The following is a 19,955-nucleotide window of genomic DNA, read 5'->3' as shown; positions in this document are numbered from 1 at the left end:
ACTGTGAGACCTTGAGACACTTCCCTCACCTCTCTGAATCTTAGCTTCTTATCCTGCAAAGTGGTGCTATTGACACCATAATACAGAGTTGTGGTGATGCTGACAAAAAGTAGCACACTTAGCACAGTGTCTGGTATAGTAAATGCTCAGTAAATGCTTGCTGCTAGTGTTAATTGCTTCTCTTGGTCTTTTGTCTTCTTTAACCTTGTGTCTGAGTCTGGTCAGGCTTTATATAACAAATACTATAAATAACAGAAATTTGTTTCTCATGGTTCCGGAGACTGAGAAATCTGAGATTAGTGCCAGCAGATTCTGTGTCTGGTGACAACCTTCAAAATAAAAAGTGCCAAGTCCACCCCAAGTCCCTCTTTTCCTGTTGAGTCTGCAATTGACTGTGAATGCTAGGGCATGAGAGCTCTCCCTGCCAAAACCTCCCAACTCCATTTTTTATGATTTCCCATTACTGATTTTCACACAACCCACTTCCTAGTTCAAAGATGCCCATCTTTTCGCCTGGTGTCCTCATCTGGTGGAAGGGGCAAGGGCGTTGTCTTGAGTCTTTCATAAGGGCATTAATCCCATTCGTGAAGGCTCCACCCTCCCATAGACCCTAATCCCTATCACATAGGCCCCACCTTCTAATAACCATTACAATAAGGATTAGGATTTCAACAAAAGAATTTGGTGGGGGGTGGGGGTAGAGGGAATAACACAAATACTCATTCTTTGCACTTGTCGTGTTGAATGTGTTTGTTTCAAAAGCATTTATCTGGGGCACCTGGCTGGCTCAGTCAATAAAGCATACAACTTTTAAACTCAGGGTTGTGAGTTCAAGCCTCATGCTGGGTGGAGGGATTACTTAAAGATAAAAAAATCTTAAGAAAAAAACAAAAAGAGGGGCACCTGACTGGCTCAGTTGGAGGAGCATCTGGTTCTTGATCTCAGGGTCGTGAGTTCAAGCCCCATGTTGGGTGGAGAGATTAGTTAAAAAATAAAATCTTTATTTATTTATTTTCTTAATTTATTTATTTGACAGAGAGAGGGAGAGATCACAAGTAGGCAGACAGGCAGGCAGGCAGGCAGGCAGGCAGGCAGAGGGAGAGGGAGAAGCAGGCTTCCCGCGGAGCAGGGAGCCCGATGCGGGGCTCAATCCCAGGAGCCTGGGCTCATGACCTGAGCCGAAGGCAGACACTTAACTGACTGAGCCATCCAGGTGCCCCAAATCTTTATTATTTTTAAAAAAGATTTATTTATTTGTTTAAGAGAGAGAGAGAGAGCCTGAGCACGGGAAGGAGCAGAGAGAGAGGGAGGAACAGAGGAAGAGAGAGAAGCAGACTGCCCACTGAGCAGGGAGCCCGACGTGGGGCTCTATCCTAGGACCCTGAGATCACAATCCTAGTGGAGGGCAGACGCTTAACTGACTGAGCCACCCAGGCGCCCCTCTTGCTAAATTCTATTAATCGATGGCAATTAATTAGGTAGACAAATTATTTATCGTCTCTAAGCTTTAGTTTTATCATCTTTATATAGAATAATACATATACATGTGGTGCAGTTATGAGAGTAAAATGTGAAAATGAGGAGATTTGTATATGTTATATGATGTTTTGGAATATAGGTGAGGTTTGGTTGGGTGAGGCCTGGAGCTGACGGCCAAGAAAAAAATTCTTAAAAAAAAAAAAAAGAATTCTTGAGACGTCTTTGGTGCAAAATGATGGTTTCATTAAAGCATGGGGACAGGACCCGTGGGCAGAAGGAGCTGAAGCACCGGGGTTGTGAGGGGCGCCTGATTATATATTTGGGAGGTGGGGGTAAGGAAAATGGGAGGTTTTCAAAAGAATTTCTGTATGCTAGAAAGGACCTACAAGATATTGGAGGCCTTGCCATAGTCAAGTTAAGGTGGTTTTCCCTTTTCCAGTTAAGGTTGTTTTTTCCTTCTAGCAAAGCATTAACTTTAAGACAGTTGGGAGTTTCCTTCTGGAAGTTAGGTTATTGATAAGAATGCTTTTTTTCTTGTAAATCACTAAGACATTTTGTAAACTGAGGGAGACTCTTGTCTACAGGACTATAATTTCTATAAGTTAACCATTTGTTTTTCCTTTCCCTTAGTTTTGGGCAGCCAGGAGTGCCTGAGGAATGTCATACAGATCCCACGGGGCGGGGGGGAGGGGGGGCGGTGCTGCAGGGTGTCAGCTTGTGCTTTCTCCTCAGCTTGCCTTCTGCCCCTTCCTCATTATACACTAGCACACAGATGTGTATGTGCACATGTTACCGAATGACCTATCATAGCCACTAACTCAGAAAATGAACAGGTGAGCCTTGGCATGCTGCCTAGCCAACTGCTTCATCCCGGGAAATCCCATGGGGGCTGGACAAATCAAAAGCATAGCTCCTGGTTGGCTTGCCAACACTGTTGCTAAACAAACTCAGATAAACTCATAACAGGTGAAGCCTTATCACTCAAAGACAAGAGTTGGGATAGGAGGGAGAAATTTATTTGGGGGTAGGTGGCCGACAAAAGCCTTAACAACTGACCTCTCTCCCTGCAAGACGGATACCTAGAGTTTTATAGCAAGAGCTTCAGGCAGACAGCGAGTGATCATGGCTGGGGTTTGGGGCATTCTGCCCACCATCGAGGGCACAGAAGAGGATGTATGGGGTGTGGCCTTCTAGGCATTCTGTTGCTATACGGGCTTTTCTGGACTGGCAATTGGAATGTTGTAAATTGTCAATGCCTCAAGAAAGTGCAATGAGAAATAACTGTTGGGGTCTATAATTGCACAAGACAGCTCACGTGTGCCCACACATACACACACAAATAAGAAAAAAGACTAGAAGTGATGAGGGAGCGGAAGGCAAGCTGAGCACAAAGCACAAGCTGACACCTTGCAACTACCCCCCTGCCCCTCTATCTGGGGATCGTCAATTAAATCTTTTTCAATTTTAATGTATATGTGTATATAAGGTAGTATTCAATGAATACTTGAAAAATGTACAAATTGTTGATCCATACCTGTGCATGAGCTGTATTCTTCACAGCAACAGAGCTCAGTTAAATGCAACTGCAAGTAGGTTACTATAAGGTGTTTAAGATAAAATTTCTTCTAGTCGGTTTTTCTCTAATATAAGTGCCTGTTTGACTTTACCTGTTACTCTTGTTAAATAAAGTTTGTATGTTGCATTTATATAAAAAAAAAATGGGTGGGATCTCTTCCAGGAAACTCCCAACTATCTTAATGTTAATGCTTTGCTCCAGAGAAAAACAACCTTAGCTTGACAACAGCCAGTCCTCCAGCATCCCAAGGGTCTTCTTTAGCATAGTTAAGTCCATTTGGACACCTCCTTAAATCCTTACCTCCCCCCAGACCCGCCCCAATGCCCAAGTATATAACCAGCCATTCCTCACAACCCCAGTGCTGCGGCTCTTTCTTCCCATGGGTCTCATCTGTGTGCTTAAGATCACTTTTTTTTTTTTAAGATTTCATTTCTTTATTTGACAGAGAGAAAGAGCACAAGCAGGGGGTAGTGAGTGGCAGGCAGAGGCAGAGAGGGAAGCAGGCTCCTCGCTGAGCAGGGAGCCCGATGCGGAACTCGATCCTAGGACCCTGGGATCATGACCTGAGCCAAAGGCAGCGGCTTAACCAACTGAGCCACCCAGGCGCCCTGAAGATCACCTTTTTTGCACTGAAGACATCTCAAGAATTCTTTCTTGGCCGTTGGCTTCGAACATCACCAACATTCTGCAACTACATCAAGAAGGATATTCATATAATGGAGCTTCCTGTGGGATGGTATGAAGGCTTTTTTTTTTTTTTTTGCTTCTGTGTACTTTTATCACCACCTGCAATCATTTTCTACTAGACTGTGTTAGTTTTATAGCCAAAAAATATTGTTGTTTTTAAAAAGATAACAGATAAGATTAGCCACCAGTTGAACTGAGTCAGGAGGGTATTGTCTAAAGGTCTTTATGTCTGGGGGCACCTGGGTGGCTCTGTTAAGCATCTACCTTCGGCTCAGGTCATGATCCCAGGGCTCTGGGATTGAGCCCCACATCGGGCTCCCTGCTCAGTGGGGAGCCTGCTTCCCCCTCTCCAGCTTTGCCTGTCTCTCCCCCTACTTGTGCTCTCTCTCTCTCTGTCAAATAAATAAAATCTTTTTAAAAAAATGTCTATGTCTGACCCAGCAGTTGCCTGAGAGGTTAACTGGAAGTCACCTAGAGGCAAGCCTAGACTGTTAACTGAAAAGAAGAAATGCTCTGGGTGGCCACCATCAAATTCTGTACCTGCTCTTCTCAGGTTTCTGTAGGAGACAATGCATAATAATCCTCAGTCTTTTGCTTTGCTGCCAGGGTCTGAAGCCAAAAGGAGTCAGTCTCTCTGAGACACACTCTACTGAGGTTTTCCCTTATTCCTCCAAAGCACTTTCTGCCAGGAAATTCAATGGGATGGAGGAAAGCCTAGCAGTTTAGGACAAGATCTAGAGTCTCAGACCTGCAACTGAACCCCTTCACTTATAAATAAGGGAGCTGGGGATGAAACTTGCCTCAATCTTCTTACGAGTAAAATGGGGGGGATAAGAAAAGCATCCAATTCATGTGAGGAATACTTAATTTGGGTAAAGAGCACCTGCAAATAGGCAGTATTTAATAGATTATTAATTCTAGGGCACCTGGGTGGCTCCATCAGTTTAGCGCCTTTGGCTCAGGTCATGATCCCAGGGTCCTGAGATGGAGCCCCACATCAGGTTCCCTGCTCAGGGGGGAGTCTGCTTCTCCCTCTCCATCTGCCCCTCCCCCCTGTTCGAGCTTGCTCTCTCCCCTCCCAAAATAAATAAAATCTTTTAATAAATAAATAAATCTAGTACATTGCCTGATAAGGGATATACAACTAGTACAGAATTGTGAACTACAGAATGAATTTGGATAGGTATTCAAGAAATACAATTAGGTGGAAAGGTGTTTCAGAATGATGTAGAGTCTGATAACTGTAAGGGCCGATGGCAGGCTGCCACAAGACAGGCCACTTTTGCATGAACATTATTTTGAGTTAAAAGCAATTAAAACCCAGCAGATTCAAGAAAAGTTCTTTACCACCCCCTCAACTGCCTGCTTTACCAGGAACACAGCCATTAACAGATTCCTCTTTACCTAAGAAACTTAGTAATAAGGCAACCTTTGTTTTCCAAAAACATCTCTCACTTTCCTTCTAATGGTCTTCCTCTTTGTATTCTTGATCCCAACCTCTCTCCTTAGCTCATGTAAGCCTCTTGTTGATCATGTTTGGAATTTCTTTTGTCTATGTGGATTTCCTGTATGCACAAAATTAAATTTGATTTTCTCTTGTAAATCTGTCTCACGTCAATTTGATTCTCAGTCCAGCTGGAGGGACTTGAAGGAAAGAGGAAAATTATTCCTGACACTCCCTTTTCATAAATATATATTTAAATTTATATGTGTATATAACATCATCTGGAAGGATATTTTTTTTTCAGGGGAATAATGAGGTGGCCATTTGTAGAAATGATCCAGGAGACTATCTTTTATATTGAAGTAAGTAGGGTGTTACCTTATGGAGGCAAAACTGGATTGTAAATGCCACTAAGAAAACTTAAATCTGATCCGTTATATTACATTAGTTAGAAGAGGTTCATTCATTTTTTTCTTAGACCATAATGAGGGCAGTGAAAAAGGGAGAAAGATGAAGAGAATATAGAAGCATTTCACAAGTAAAGCCCATAGGATTTGCTGACTGATTACGTATGGAGGTGAATGAAAAAGAGGCATCAATAATGATGCTTAGGTTTTTGGTTAGAAAGAGAAAAGCATCTTCTGACGACTAGCCTGGTATTAGCTATCAGATAGGCTTTGGTGTCTTCCTGTTAAACAATTTCACAGAATATCAACATCAGACAAGGACTGAGACAGGGACTTCGATGGATCAAGATAAAAACAAGATCACTTCATAATCATGTCTGAACACAGATAAAAAGTGAACATGGTGCAAACCACAAAATTGTCCAAACATCCCCCTGGCTAATATGAAGGGCTTTGCTTCCTTACCAATTATAGGTTTAGCTTCCCTTTATTCTTCCTACCTTCTAGAAAAGATCAACTAAGTTACCCAGTCATAGAATTATCCCTCCTTCCTGACAGTATTAATTCCAGAACAAAGCCCTGCTTTCTTGAACCTTCCCCAAAATCACCTAAGACAGTCCCAAGTCCTATAAGAAGCTTTTTCTAATACCTCCTGAGACACCTCCTCACTATAAGCACTCAGTAAATCCTTGTTCAATTATAGGTGTGTTTTTGGTGGGTTTTGGCTAAAGGGCATTGACTTTGGTATAAGCAACCAGACTGGATGATAGTGTCATTCTCTGGGATGGGAAAAATGGTGATACAGGAAAGTGTTGGGGTTCGGAGCCAATGTGGGCAGAAAGAGCTGTACTGGGGTCATGAGGAGTGGCCGATTATATACTTTCAAATTGGAAGGGGGTTAGGGATAGCGAAAGTCTCTAAGGAATTTTGGAAGCAAGTTTTCCAGGACCTTGAGGGGGCTAGCTATTGTTAGGAAAAGGTCATTTATCACTTTCTAATAAAACCTTAGTCATGAGATCCTTTAGATGTATATCGATGGGTCATGCTTGGAGGATGATTGCTAACATGTATCTTGGGGGGTAAAGATAAAGGAAGTTTCCAAAGGAATTTCGATATGTTAAAGTAGCCTTTCAGGATCCTGGAGGTCAGGCTAATGTCCAGCTAAGATTGCCTTTTCCCCCTAGGAAAGTATTAACATTGAGGCAGCTCTGAGTTCCTAGAGGAATGTCACTCTACCTGTTTCAAGGACTTGTCAATGGACTGTAATTAGTAAGGGAATTTAATTTTTCTTTTGCCTTTATTTCCCACATCATTTGGGGTGGACCAACTGTGCTAGCCCCTCTGGCAAGAAAGTCTCTGGAGCTAGACCGAGGCTGGAAGACTTGCCAGTACCGCTCACAGCAGTCAGGTTTTTACAGAGCCTCCAACTTGTTCCCCCTAAGGCAACACCAACTTCATTTATATTAAAACATGTTAAGAATTAATGGCTGATGTTTAATGATTATGTGTTATGTGCCAAGCACTGTTCTAAGAGATCTAGTTTTGTTTGTTTTCTAAAGTAGGATCTATGCCCACCGTGGAGCTTGAACTCACCAACCCCCCTGCCTAGATCAAGAGTTGCATGCTCTACTGAGCCAGCCAGGTGCCTCAGAATCCACATGTTTTAATTCATTTACTTCTCCCATCAATCATAAGAAGATAGGTATTATTATTACCAGGTTTTACTGTTGAGAAAACTGAGGTACAGACGTGTGCGGATTGGAACTTACTTCACATTCAAGGCTCCAGAGGCATCCTCCGGCAGCAGCCGACTAAGCTAAGGCAGCCATGTTAGTTGTAGTCCGCTGGAACTGCAACTCCCGGCATCCCTCGCGGTAGCAGCTCTCTACACACAACAAATCCCGGCGTGCCCCTGGGCGGCCCGGGGTGGAGGGTTCTAGAAGGCGTGACGTGGGGTCGAGAGCGGGCTCAGAGGCGGGCACCTCTCAGCAGTCGCTGTGGCCGCAGCTGCCGGGCCTGGGGACGCGGGCGGCCGGGGCCGCGGGCGCAGCCTCCTCGTCTCCCCGGCCATGGCCGCTCTCGGCCGGCCCTTCAGCGGCCTCCCGCTGAGCGGCGGCCCGGATTTCCTGCAGCCGCCGCCGGCCTTCTCCGGCCGGGCCTTCCCGCCGGCAGCGGACGGCGCCGAGCTGGCTCCGCGGCCGGGACTCCGCGCCGCCCCGAGCAGCCCCGGCGGGAGCGCGGCGCGCGGACGGTGAGGAGCCCGGCGGGCGCGGGGCGGGCGGGCGCGCAGCTCGGGCTCGTTAACCCTCCTCACGACCCTCCGTGGGGGGCTTCTGAGCTCCCAGATAGCAGACGAGAAACTGATCCCGGGGACGTTAACTGTAAGTCGCCCGGGGCCGCACAGCCCGGGAATCCGGGTCTGACCTCGGCCGGCCTGCTACTCCGAGAAGTGAGGAGACTTTGCCGAGCTCGCCCAGGTCGGGCCGGGATTGGAACCCAGGCCGATCGGAGCCTGGCCGTCCCCTCGGCGCGGCCGCCGGTGCTCACTTCGGTGCCTCGCGGACACTCGGTTTCTCATCCGCAAAGTGGGACAGAAATGGGTCCTGCTGGTGAGATCGTGGAAGTAAAGTGCTTAGCACAGTGCCTGCCCCAGATACGTTTTCCCTGCGTCGGTCCCCCCAAATTTATTTCCCACTCCCTTGACAAGTTGAGATTTCAACTTCTAGTTCTGTCGGGACCACCCAACCTGAGCGACCTTGGGATCTGTATATCCAGTCCCAGGCGGCAAGGAAAGGGAGAGCCGGTGCTCGTGGGATGGGCGAGATTATTGGGAAAGGGAGAGTGGATGCCGAAAGCACAGCCTCAGTGAATTTCTCAATTGACTGTTTTTTTTCCCCACCAGTGTTTCAGTTCGCTGTAAAAAGAAACACAAGCGAGAGGAGGAGGATGATGAGTAAGTTTCAGGTGCCATTTATTCACTTTATGGTCACTTAACCTGTTTCCTATCCTCGACTACTTATTTTAAGTGAAAAGGTGAAACATTAAGTATCTCTGCAAGGAGGCACAAGGAACTGGTAACGGTGGTTGCCTATTAGGGAAAGTAACTGGGTAACTGGCATGTCAGAGGGAAACTTTTCTCTCTCTAATCCTTAGTAACGTTTGAATTTTCATCCGTGTGAATATTATTACATGTACAAAGTAAAAGGATTTCAAGTGTGGGAAAGGATACACATTGTACAGTCTTAAGAGTGCATACTCCCCTTTTCTCCCTGTTACCTGTTTCTCCTTTGGAAGATAATCTAAAAACTTTATAACTGTATATACCTCTGGTTTTCTATATTATATAAGAAGGTAACTCTTCACATTGTGCAACACATTGATCTTTTCATTTTATTCTCCGGTATCTTGTTGTGTATGGGCGCATAGGGTTTTACCTAATTTCTTCTGCAACATTGAGTAGAATAGTATTGTAAGGCCTAGGTATAGGTCATTAACCAGTCTCCTGTTGACCGATTTCTAAGTTAGGTCTAGTCTTTTGCTTTTACTGTGGATTAAATCTACCATGTCTGTTCTTTTTAAAGTTCCTTGTGTATATTTGCAAGTAGGTTAATGGATTCCTAGATGGTGAATTGCATGCATTTTAAATTTAACAGTGGAAATGCCTGTTTCTCCGTCTCCTCACCAGAACTGTATTTTCAAACTTTTTCACTTCACTCATAGGTTTAAATATTATATCTCATAGACAGGCAGTCTCATAGAAAAATGAGTGAGAGAATCCCAAAGAGAGGATATCCAAATGACCAACAAATGAAAGGTGTTCATTCGACCTTATCAGTCTTCAGGGAAATGCCTAGTAAAGCCTCAGTGAGATATGTTACTTTACCACCAGATACTGGAGCATCAATAACTGCAGTACTATGGATGAGAATGTAAATCGGTACAAGCACTTTGGGAAATAGTTTGGCGTTATCTAGTAAGTTAAAGACATACATACCCTGTTACCCAACAGTTCCCCTCTTGAGTGTGTACACGCTTGCAACAAGAGACGCATACAAGAAAGTTCATAGCATCCTTGTTCATAATAGCCCAAAACTAGAAACAACCTATATGTCCCTCGGTAATAAAATGGATAAAGTAAATTATAAATTCATACAGTGGAGTTCTATTCAGCAAAAAGGGGAAAAAGGAATGTATGACATCTATCAACATGGCTATGTCTTGAGAATAATATGAGCAAAAGAAACATCCGAAGAATATATACAGTACTATAACATAGTGTTTACCTGTAGGGAGAAGGAAATAGAGTACCATTTTGGGATGTTGACAGTGGTCTGCATCTTGAATGTTATTTTAATGGATGCTTGTTTTCTAATTATTCATTGAATTGTATGAACATAGGATCTTATAGTTAAAATTAGATCATTTTTGGTTTTTAAGACCACTGTTTTATATTTTGTAAATTAAAGTTAATTTGAACATCTTTCCATTTAATCCATTTGTGTTTGTGTGATTTGTTCCTGTTTCTGCACATTTTCTGTTGGCTTATTGATCTTTCTCATGTTCATCTATAAGAAATCTTTACTTAAAGAAATCAGTACTTTTATTATGGGTGTTAATGTTTCCCCAAATTTGTCATTCGTCTTTTAACTTTGTATATGTTTTACTTGTTTGTTTTTTGGCCAGCAGAAACTGGATTTTCTAACCTTGCTGATGCATATGCTAAATAGCTTTGAAAGTTGCCTTACCTTAAAAACCACCAGACCAGACAATGTTTATATTCGTTATTGCCTTGGGATTGTTGCAGATATGGATCTCTTTGCTTTTGTCTTTTGGAGTACACTGTAAGAGATAATTGAATAGGGATGCCTGGGTGGCTCCGTCTGTTGAGCATGTGACTCCTGGTTTTGGCTCAGGTCCTTATCTCAGGGTCATGAGATCGAGTCCAGCGTCTTCATGTGCAGAGGAGAGTCAGCTTCACTCCCTTTGCTCCTCCCCCTGCTTGCTTGCTCTCTTCCCAAAATAAATGAATTAAAAAAAAAAAAGATAATTGAATAAAGAGTTCCAGGGTGAAAAGTTTGAAGCGTAAAATCTGTTGGCTTAAAAATTTAACCGCCTTTGGGGTCCTTGGCTGGCTCAGTCTGTAGAGCATGGGATCCTTGATCTGGGGTGGGGGCAGTTGTGAATTCAAGCCCCACACTGGGTGTAGAGCTGACTGGAAAAAAAAGAAAAGGCTAGCTGCCTTTAATTTAGATTAAAGGAGAAATTGAGGCCCTGAGAATGAGGAACTTGACATTTGAATATCTAATGCCCAGAAGTGTGCTGCCTACCTGCCACTTCATAGCTCTTATCTGTACTTTGAAATCTTTTATATCATATTTTTTTGGAAACTTAATTATCGTTGATCTCTAATTATTTGCAAAATGGACCTACAGGCGTGAAATAATATAGGCCAAATCATGTTGGAGGTCAGAGATCAGAACCCAGCTTTTACACTCAGCTGCATTTCATAATTGAATTATTGGATGTGCTAGGAAATTACCTGTCCCCTCTAGATTTATTCTGCTTTTTCTTAGCTGGTTTTATGTATATAGTTTTTCTCCTGCTTTCCAAAACACCACACCCTAAAACTATCCAAATATTACAGAAATATGTGATGTATAGCTGGACATTCTTAATATTTTCTTATCAATTAAAACCAGTTATAAACTAAACGTATTCTTGTGTTTACTCTGGCAGCACATAGGCTAAAATTGGACTGATACACAGAAGATTAGCAGGGCCCTGTGCAAGGATAATATGCAAATTTGTGAGGGGTTCCATATATTTAGATGATAGCTACAGTTGTATAGCATAAGATGGAGCGTTGTAGAAATCACTGTGTTGTACACCTGAAACTAATGTAACACTGCATGTCAACTACACTCAGAAAAGGGCTGCCTGGGTGGCTTAGTTGGTTAAGCGTCTGCCTTCGGCTCAGGTCATGATCCCAGGGTCCTGGGATTGAGTCCCACACTGGGCTTCCTGCTCACTGGGGAGTCTGCTTCTCCCTCTCATGTGCCTGCGCCCTCTCGCTCTCTCTCTCTCTCTCTCTCAAATAAATAAATAAAATCTTAAAAAAAAAACTATACTCAAAAAAGACCTCAAAAAATTAAAGATTTAAAAAAATTATTTGTTGATTCCAGTAGAAGTCTAGGTTCAGGAGAGCATCATTATTTGTCAGATTTTATATTGCCAGAGACTTTAATGTTGATTTTTTTTTTGTAGTCTTAACATGAATAGAAATTTGTTTGTAAAATACATACCACTTCCTTTGACCTTCAGTTTAGAGACTCGTAAGCTGTGGTAGCCATTAATGATTTTTTTGACTTTTTTTTTAAGTTGCAGAGCTGTGTTTGTTTTTGAGGTTACACTTGCTGATGCCCAAGCAATAGAGTACATCTGGTCTAAGTACTTAAATAGAATAGGACCAGCTTCAGACAGTTTTCAACTAAACTGGGCACATTGCAGTGTATGCAAATACTAGTTCATGGTAAGAGCTTGAATGGTTGAACTTCCCTAAGAAGGCCATAAGTTTCAGTGAAAATGACGTAGAGCTAGGACTTTGGAGCTCTGGCTTCTGGTACCTAACATGCAGCTCTACCTTATGTGACACTTAGGAGGAGGCACTTTAGCTTTTCGAGGTCTTAGTTTCCAAATCTGCAAAACAAAAAAATTGATGAACTCGAAGAGCTCTATGTAATATAAATTTTTCTAGGAAGTGAAAATGGTTTATGTTACAAGGTGGGAGAAAAATGTACACCCTTATTAGTAAGGGACTCAGAGCCAAATGACAGTCTTCTGACATTTCAGAGAGGACCAAGAAATAAGCAGTATCCTCTGCAACCTGTAGTACTTGGAACAGACCTGATGAAGCATTTATCTTTTGCCCTAAGGGAAGATGTCTGTCGACCACCTCCCCATATGGAGCAAGCAGAATTAAGACAAAATATGGCTGGTGCTGAACTGCTGCTTGTGGTTTTGGTTTCTTTACTTTCCACTTGACCTATCCAGAGCCAAATAAATAGGAATGACTTGAAGTTCCCACACTGAACACTAATCTGAAAAGGCACAATCTTGCAGGTGCCGTCTAATTTGGTAGAGAGCAGAAGAAAACATCTCAAGGAAGCTCTCAGAATGACAAAAGAAAAGCATGATTTTCCATCTTGTAGTCACACACTGTCAAAAATCAGAGGTTTTTTTTATTTTTTTTACATAAGAGTTTGGTTAGAGAAAGGGATGATAAACATTTCATTTATATGACTGAATTTTCATTGAATTTTTTTTTCCAGTTGTCCGGTAAGAAAGAAAAGGCTAACTGAAGCAGGGCTCTGTGCTGGTCCTAATGACTGGATTCTTTGTGCACATCAGGCTATAGAGAGTCATGGAGTAAATCCGTGCACTAGTGGCCTCACTGCACCTGGCATGTTAGATGTTATTTGTGAAGAAATGGATCAGACAACCGGAGAACCACAGTGTGAAGTTGCCCGAAGGAGGCTTCAAGAAATCGAGGACAGGTAAATGAGTATTATATATCGTTGGCTTATTGCGGATCCCATGTGACATCTCTACTCTTTGAAGCTAGTCTAACTCATCATTTGGTAGTAACAGTGATCTTCAGCCTCTCAGTCTATGAAAAATACGAGAACTCAAAGTTGACACATTAAATGTCAAACTCTTCTCATAGAACTGTGCTAAATATTTTCACCTACTGTCTGAATATTAATTTTTTGGTTTATGGGAGTTTTCAGGGACACATTCTTCAAATATGATTGCATCTGTTGACTGAAACATTGAGTAACTCTTCTGTGTGTACTTTTTTCACTCAGAACCTCATATTTTACTTGATCTTTCTCTGTAGCACCTGCTGCTTTTATTTTGTTTTTAAATTTTGTCCAATTACTAGAATAAATAATAGCTTGACTAACTTTTCCTTCTCTGCTGTCTTTATTTAGGATAATTGATGAAGATGAAGAAGTGGAAGCTGACAGAAATATTAACCATCTCCCCAGTCTTGTTCTTTCTGATACCATGAAAACAGGTTTGAAGAGGGAATTTGATGAAGTCTTTACAAAGAAAATGATTGAGTCCATGTAAGTGTTGGTTCCTGGTTTCCATTTATTTATTTTTAAAAAATTTATTTTTTAGAGACAGAGCGCACAGGTGGGCAGCGGGGCTGGGGGACAGAGGGAGATGGAGAAGCAGACTCTGTGCTGAGCACAGGGCCTGATGTGGGGCTCGATCCCAGGACCTGAGCTGAAATCAAGAGTTGGGTGATGAACCAACTGCGAAACCCAGTGTCCCCAGACACAGCGCATCCTATGCTAGTCATCTCTCCATCCCCTGATCACCAGCGAAATGAAAGCACAGTGGGTTTTGTATTTAGTTCAGGTTGGATACAGACCTTTATCCTAGTTCACTGGGATTGAGCAAAATGCTGTGCAAGAAGTTTGAAGTGTGCAGGAGTGGCTGCCTTACCTTCTTAACCCCCAATTCTTTGGAAGTCCTGAAATGCACTATTGTCTAATAATTGGGGTTGGGAGGATTGGCAAGAGAGCCCTTTCTCCCAAATTCTTGTCATAGGATATAGGAACCACTTTTCAAAAGCTCTCGTTTACTGGCCTGTCAGTTATCCAGGAACACCACTGAGACCTAGAAAACAAACCAAAAGAAATCTCCCAGTAGTCAAAATAGTTACCACCAAGGCTACACTCTTATCTCATAGTGGATAGCCCCTCAGGGCTTTAGCTCTAAGCCATTTTGCTCTTAAGTTAAGCCTAGTTTAATGAGCTCAGTTACCTGGTTTCCTAGATCATCGGAGTAGAAACACAGGAACAGCAAGTGAGAACAAACTCACAGTAGTGAGTGTGACGGTATAGTGTGTGAGGACGAGAGGAAACTAGAAAGCAAACATCAGCCTAAAAAACGCAGCAGCCTGGGGCTATTAACACAAGAACTAATGAGAGCCCTGTAATTCTTACAGTCCTTGAGCTCACATGACCTGAAGCAGTCATTATCCATGTGTAAAATAGTAGTCAGGTTATAAAGTGCTATTTAGGTCTTACCTAGAAAAGACTATATAGGTAGATTGGATACTCAGTGAGGGTAGGTGTCAGGTATCTGAAAAAGTCTCTGAGGAGACCAGCCCCAGTGATGCCAGGTGGATGAAGAATTACTGCGTTTGGCCACAGTGGGTTCAGCTGATGGTAGATCACAGAAGTTTTGCATTAGCCCCCTAGCTTGGACTTATAATTAACTACCCAGCTCTGAGGGTGGGTAAATAGTTTAGCCAAGAGTAAGCAGGCCATGTTGTCCTATAGCCTAAAAAATAGCACTTTCTGCCTTTTTTTTTTTTTAAAGATTTTGTTTATTTATTTGACAGACAGCAAGAGAGGGAACACAAGCAGGGAGAGTGGGAGAGGGAGAAGCAGGCCTCTTGCAGAGCAGGGAGCCTGACGCAGGGCTCGATCCCAGGACCCTGGGATCACGACCCAAGCCGAAGGCAGACACTTTAACAACTGAGCCACCCAGGTGCCCCGCACTTTCTGCTCTTGGTAGTTTTTCAGAAGCCAGCATTTGGGGGTACTCTTCATTGTGGTTTATTTTGTCTAACTTGCCTTTGGGTCCCAGAAACTATCAAGCCACCATTGGATGGAGGAGGACTGAGGGCAGGCAGGCATTGGGGCCCTAATCTTTTGGACTTGACTGCAAAAAGCATTCTGCTTTGTAGCTGTACTAAGCAGAAGGCATACGGAGACACTTGTAATGTATTTGGTCAGTATTTCATTTTCATTTATAAAGGTTTAGTACAAGGTAGTAGCCCATACCTACTAATATTAACCGCAATTTAAGAAATTTCTAACACTAAATCAAGGGCCTCTATTTTTTACATTGGATGTTTTTAATTGCTTTTATTTTAAAGATCTTGAGTAATCTCTACACTCAACATGGGGCTCGAACTTAGAACCCCAAGATCAAGAGTGGCGTGCTCTACTGACTGAGCCAGTCAGGCCCCCCTGTATTACTTTTAACCACAGCATCAGTACAACTAGTTGGTTTGGTTGAATCTATGTGCAGAACAGGGGCACCTAAATGGCTCAGTCTGTTAAGCATCCGACTCTTGATTTCAGCTCTGGTCATGATTTCAGGGTCCTGGAATCGAGCCTTGTGGCCTGCTCCATGCTCATTGGGGAGTCTGCTTGGGATTCTCGCTCTCTTTCTCTCCCTCTGCTCTTCCCCCTCCCCTCATGTGTGCGCATGCGTGTTCTCTCTCAGTCTCAAAATATGGGTAGAACTGTAAAATTGTATGTATTTGAGGTGACCTTTCTAAAGATCTATTTAGATCACATAAATCTGTTTTGATGCCATCAGTTCTTAATTCTAGGTATTTGGTAGCAAACGTTAGCTTTTCGACATGTATCTTTTTCCGTATCCTAAAATTTTTTATAAAAATCTGTATTTTATGTCTTAGGAGCCGTCCTTCCATGGAGCTCGTGCTCTGGAAACCTCTCCCTGAACTCCTTTCTGATAAGCCAAAGCCGTCATCTAATGCTAAGAACTACACAGGAGAGAGCCAAACTAAGCATGCCGCTGCTGGCACTGCCTTCCCTGGGAGAACTGAACTGTTCTTGGAACCTCGGCAAACAGGGATGCCTGTTTACAATAGTTTGGAGACAGCTGCTTGCACAGAAGAAGAGATGGAACTCTAGAAACCAGTTTCTATGCTAAAAGTTGTCAAATTTTAGAAGGCTCATGTGTTTAGTCGTGAGCCTACTTGTATTTGTATAGTATAGGGACTTGAAAGTTTTATGAAACGGGTGTAATAATATCTCCACCTGTGATTTGGGGTGGGACTCTCATTTTGGGTAGCCATTTCGTGAATCCAACTTTTTGCCAAGGAAGCTTGTCTCAAAGGTAAAGTTTTCCACGGGGCTTATTAAGGAAATGGAAATTACAGCCCGCAAAGGCAAGTATGGAAGCTGTGTGTCTAAGGGTGACTTAAGTCATCTGTCACATTGTCTAAACCATTCAGATAGTTGGCAAATATTCAGACACTTGAATTTGAAACAATGCATTAAGAAAGAAGGATGCTCCTACTGTGACACTATCCTGACAGCCAAGTCAGAACTGCGTCTGTAGATTGGAGCTCGTTTCAGTGGTGACTACATATGATTGGGAAGAGGAGGGAGGAAAGCAGTAGCGTAGACTATTGCTAAGATTTAACAGAGGCTCTGAAGCTTGTATATTGTCAAATCTGTGTAGCTGCATTGATTAAATAGCTGGTAGCATTGTGGCTCACTTCTTAGCCTCTGAAAATGCAATGAAAATACAAAGAAAAGGTTTTTCCTTCAAGGCTTTTTTGCCTTGTGCTACTGTTGCTCCTTGGTTTCCCTTGCATAATTGATAAGCCCAGTTATTCAGGAATGTTTACAAATTAATTAACTTTGAGCGATTGTTAAAAAGTGATTGTGAGGTAACCCATGTGCAAATTGGCTATGGGAGAAGCCTCCCTTAAGTAATCCCAAGAACTGCCAAGTCTGCGAAGCCCAGCATTGATAGGTATTTTTTTAAAAAGGTTGTACCTATATTAGCAAGTTGAGTATTTTTAGTGTTAATGTAGAAAACAATGACGATAATTAACTGAAAACCTCTGGGTAAGTGACACTGAGAGTTACTGAACTAGCCACTTTGCCTGGTGCTTTAGCTGTTGCGCAGTCAACCTCAGAGTTAGTAGAGAATAGCTTCCTGCTAGCAGGACATCTTCATCTTGAGGAACTAAACCAGGCTCAAGGTGCCCTTTGGGGATAACCAGGATTGAAGTTTTAATTTCTCAGGAAGGGCTCTTCTGTGTGGCAAGGACTCAGTAGTGCGTATGCCGCGTAAAATAACACTTCCTTTAGTGCTACTGAATATCCACTCTAACTTATTACATGAGTATAATAGTGTAATACTGGCCCTTACATCACACAACAGGAGACCACCCCAGTTCTTTTTGTTTTGTTTTCTGGGTTTCTTCCCCCTTTGTAGGAACCAGATACCTTGTGTAGGAAAAAAAAAAATGGCTTATGCCAAGTAGAGGTGACTTTGTAGAAACCAGCTCCCAGGCATTTTCGAAACCCATGCTGAAATCCCTCCCCTTGTTACAGATGGCGTAGAAGTAACAAGTCTGTTAATTGGACTGTTTTCTTCCCTTGCCTGTTGTTCCTGCTTTCTCTATTTCTGTCTGGATAGTCAGGAAAAAATTTAATGTTTAATATTTAAACAATATTTAATATCTACACAGTAAAATTATTCAAACTTCAAACCAGTATTAAAACCAGTTGGAAACCAGCTAATAGTTTCTTAATCTCAGATTTAGAGATGAATGTAAACTGTATTCTGTTGAAATGTGCAAGTGTTTGATTCATGCCATTTGAAGAATTCCTGCCTTTAGGTCATTATTTAATGGGACCAACTTACAGTTTGTAGCCTTAAAGAAATCGCCGTGCTAAAGAAAGTTTGTTCTGGTATAACTCAAAAACATGAAGTGAATGCCCAGAATTTAGAGTTAGTCCCAGTGTTAGGGCGGAAGGGGAGGTGACAACTTTCCAAAGAAGGACCCAAAACACATTAAGATTGTCTTCGGTAGGAATTGTGGGCCAGGCTTCTGATCAAAGGTCTGTATGAGGAAAAGGAGGAAGAGCTCCAAAACGGCTCTGATACCACTGGTAAAATATAGGAGAGAATGAAGAGTCTGTTAATTAAAATCCAAACAACTTGTTTCAGGAGTCAGATTATCTGACATGATTAATTATTTCTGCAGGAAAATGGATGTTTAATGCTCCTTTTTAAACTTTATCTTTTTTGCATATGTTTGTACAGAAATTTTCTTCATCCTTGTGGTGCTTATTCATCTGAGCCATCCCCACAGTCTCCATGCCTCTGCTTTGTTTTTCTTCTGTAGTGTAAGGCTTTTGCTTTTGCCTTAGGTTTCCTTAGGGAATCAGTAGGTCTTTTCATTTTGTACAGCTTTTGAAGCATGGATCAAACATTGGCTTACTATGCTAATGTGTGAAGAGAAAAATTATCTAAAGCAGGTGAGCTTTAATGAACAAATGTATATTTTCTCTGAGTTTGAGTAAGATGTGTGGGTTTTTTTTAATATAAAGTCCAGTTCTCACAAATATTAGTCATAAAAAAAGCAGAAACAAAAACAAAACCTGCTACTCATCTTTGAAACGGTGCAAATGTAAAATTTAGGAAAATAGGGGCTAGAACCATGAGAAGAATGCTTATTATAAGCAGGTTCATTAATTATTTTGGATTTGAAACTTTAATAGTGACAATGGTTCAGTACTAGGAAGGTTCTGGAAGATGCTGTCAATTTTACTTTAAAATGAGAATCTGATGTTTCTGTATTTTATTGTTTTCAATAAAACTTCTTAAGTGTTTTGACTTCTTGGGGTATTTGTATTCCTCACATGAGTAAAATCAGCTACCTCTGCTTTCCTCTAAATTGTATTTATTTATTTTTAAGATTTTATTTATTTGACAGAGACAGCGAGAGAGGGAACACAAGCAGGGGGGAGTTGGGAGAGGGAGGAGGAGGCTTACCGGGGAGCAGGGAGCCCAGTGCGGGGCTCGATCCCAGGACCCTGGGATCATGACCTGAGCCGAAGGCAGATGTCCAACAACTGAGCCACGTGGGCGCCCCTCTAAATTGTATTTAAAGCAGCATCCATGGGTGCCTGGATGGCTTAGTCGGTTGAGCATCTGCCTTTGGCTCAGGTCATGATCCTGGAGTCCAGGGATCAAACCCCGCGTTGCATCGGGCTTCCCTGCTCATTGGGGAGTCTGCTTCTCTCTCTGCCCCTCTCTTTCTCAAGAAATAAAAAATCTTAGAAAAAGCAGCATTCGGGTGCCTGGGTGGCTCAGTTTGTTAAGCGACTGCATTCAGCTCAGGTCGTGATCCTGGAGTCCTGGAGTCCCGGAATCGGTCCCACGTTGGGCTCCCTGCTCGGTGGGGAGTCTGCTTCTCTCTCTCCCCCCCCCCCCCGCCATGCTCTCTTCATTCTCTCTCAAATAAATCCTAAAAAAAAAAAACATATCAGTGAGGGACTTAAATTTATCTTGAGAAGATGATTATGTTGGGTTAAAGTTAAGCTGTGTAAATGAATTCACTGTTTCCAAAACAGGCAGACTGTTTTGCTGTTCTAAAACCCACAGAATGCTTACCACTCAATTTGCTGCTGTCAGTCAACAGCATTATTTGGCAGTGGTGATGGATTGCCACTGTTCAGATGACAGTAATGACAGTCTTCAAAAATGTTTATAGAGTTGGAAATGG

At 42.5% G+C, this 19,955-nt stretch overlaps 1 protein-coding gene and 1 non-coding gene across 2 annotated transcripts; both read left to right on the top strand.

Annotated features, from left to right (window-relative positions):
* Positions 1-7,549: 7,549 nt before the first annotated feature.
* On the top strand, positions 7,550-19,063 carry CCDC117 (coiled-coil domain containing 117). The gene is made up of 5 exons (XM_028124758.2): positions 7,550-7,844; positions 8,496-8,546; positions 12,922-13,146; positions 13,585-13,722; positions 16,101-19,063. Exons 1-5 carry the CDS (start codon positions 7,663-7,665, stop codon positions 16,336-16,338), a joined length of 834 nt encoding a protein of 277 aa, XP_027980559.2. The 5' UTR covers positions 7,550-7,662; the 3' UTR covers positions 16,339-19,063.
* On the top strand, positions 11,314-11,419 carry LOC114225251 (U6 spliceosomal RNA). Its single transcript, XR_003612523.1, has one exon. It is a non-coding gene; the product is annotated as a U6 spliceosomal RNA (small nuclear RNA).
* Positions 19,064-19,955: the final 892 nt, after the last annotated feature.

Source organism: Eumetopias jubatus, unplaced genomic scaffold (genome assembly GCF_037043125.1).
Source record: "Eumetopias jubatus isolate StellerSeaLion01/CBP00866 unplaced genomic scaffold, mEumJub1_p1.0 scaffold_16, whole genome shotgun sequence".
NCBI classification, from domain to species: domain Eukaryota; kingdom Metazoa; phylum Chordata; class Mammalia; order Carnivora; family Otariidae; genus Eumetopias; species Eumetopias jubatus.
The sequence above is the reverse complement of the archived record's forward strand: the minus strand, read 5'-3'. Positions and strand labels throughout refer to the sequence as shown.

Excerpts from the sequence above, each read along its gene's own strand:
- CCDC117 (XM_028124758.2), top strand. The coding sequence starts at position 7,663 with ATGGCCGCTCTCGGCCGGCCCTTCAGCGGCCTCCCGCTGAGCGGCGGC. Across the intron at positions 13,147-13,584 it reads CTTCAAGAAATCGAGGACAG|GATAATTGATGAAGATGAAG; the intron begins GTAAATGAGTAT and ends GTCTTTATTTAG. Across the intron at positions 13,723-16,100 it reads AAGAAAATGATTGAGTCCAT|GAGCCGTCCTTCCATGGAGC; the intron begins GTAAGTGTTGGT and ends TTTATGTCTTAG.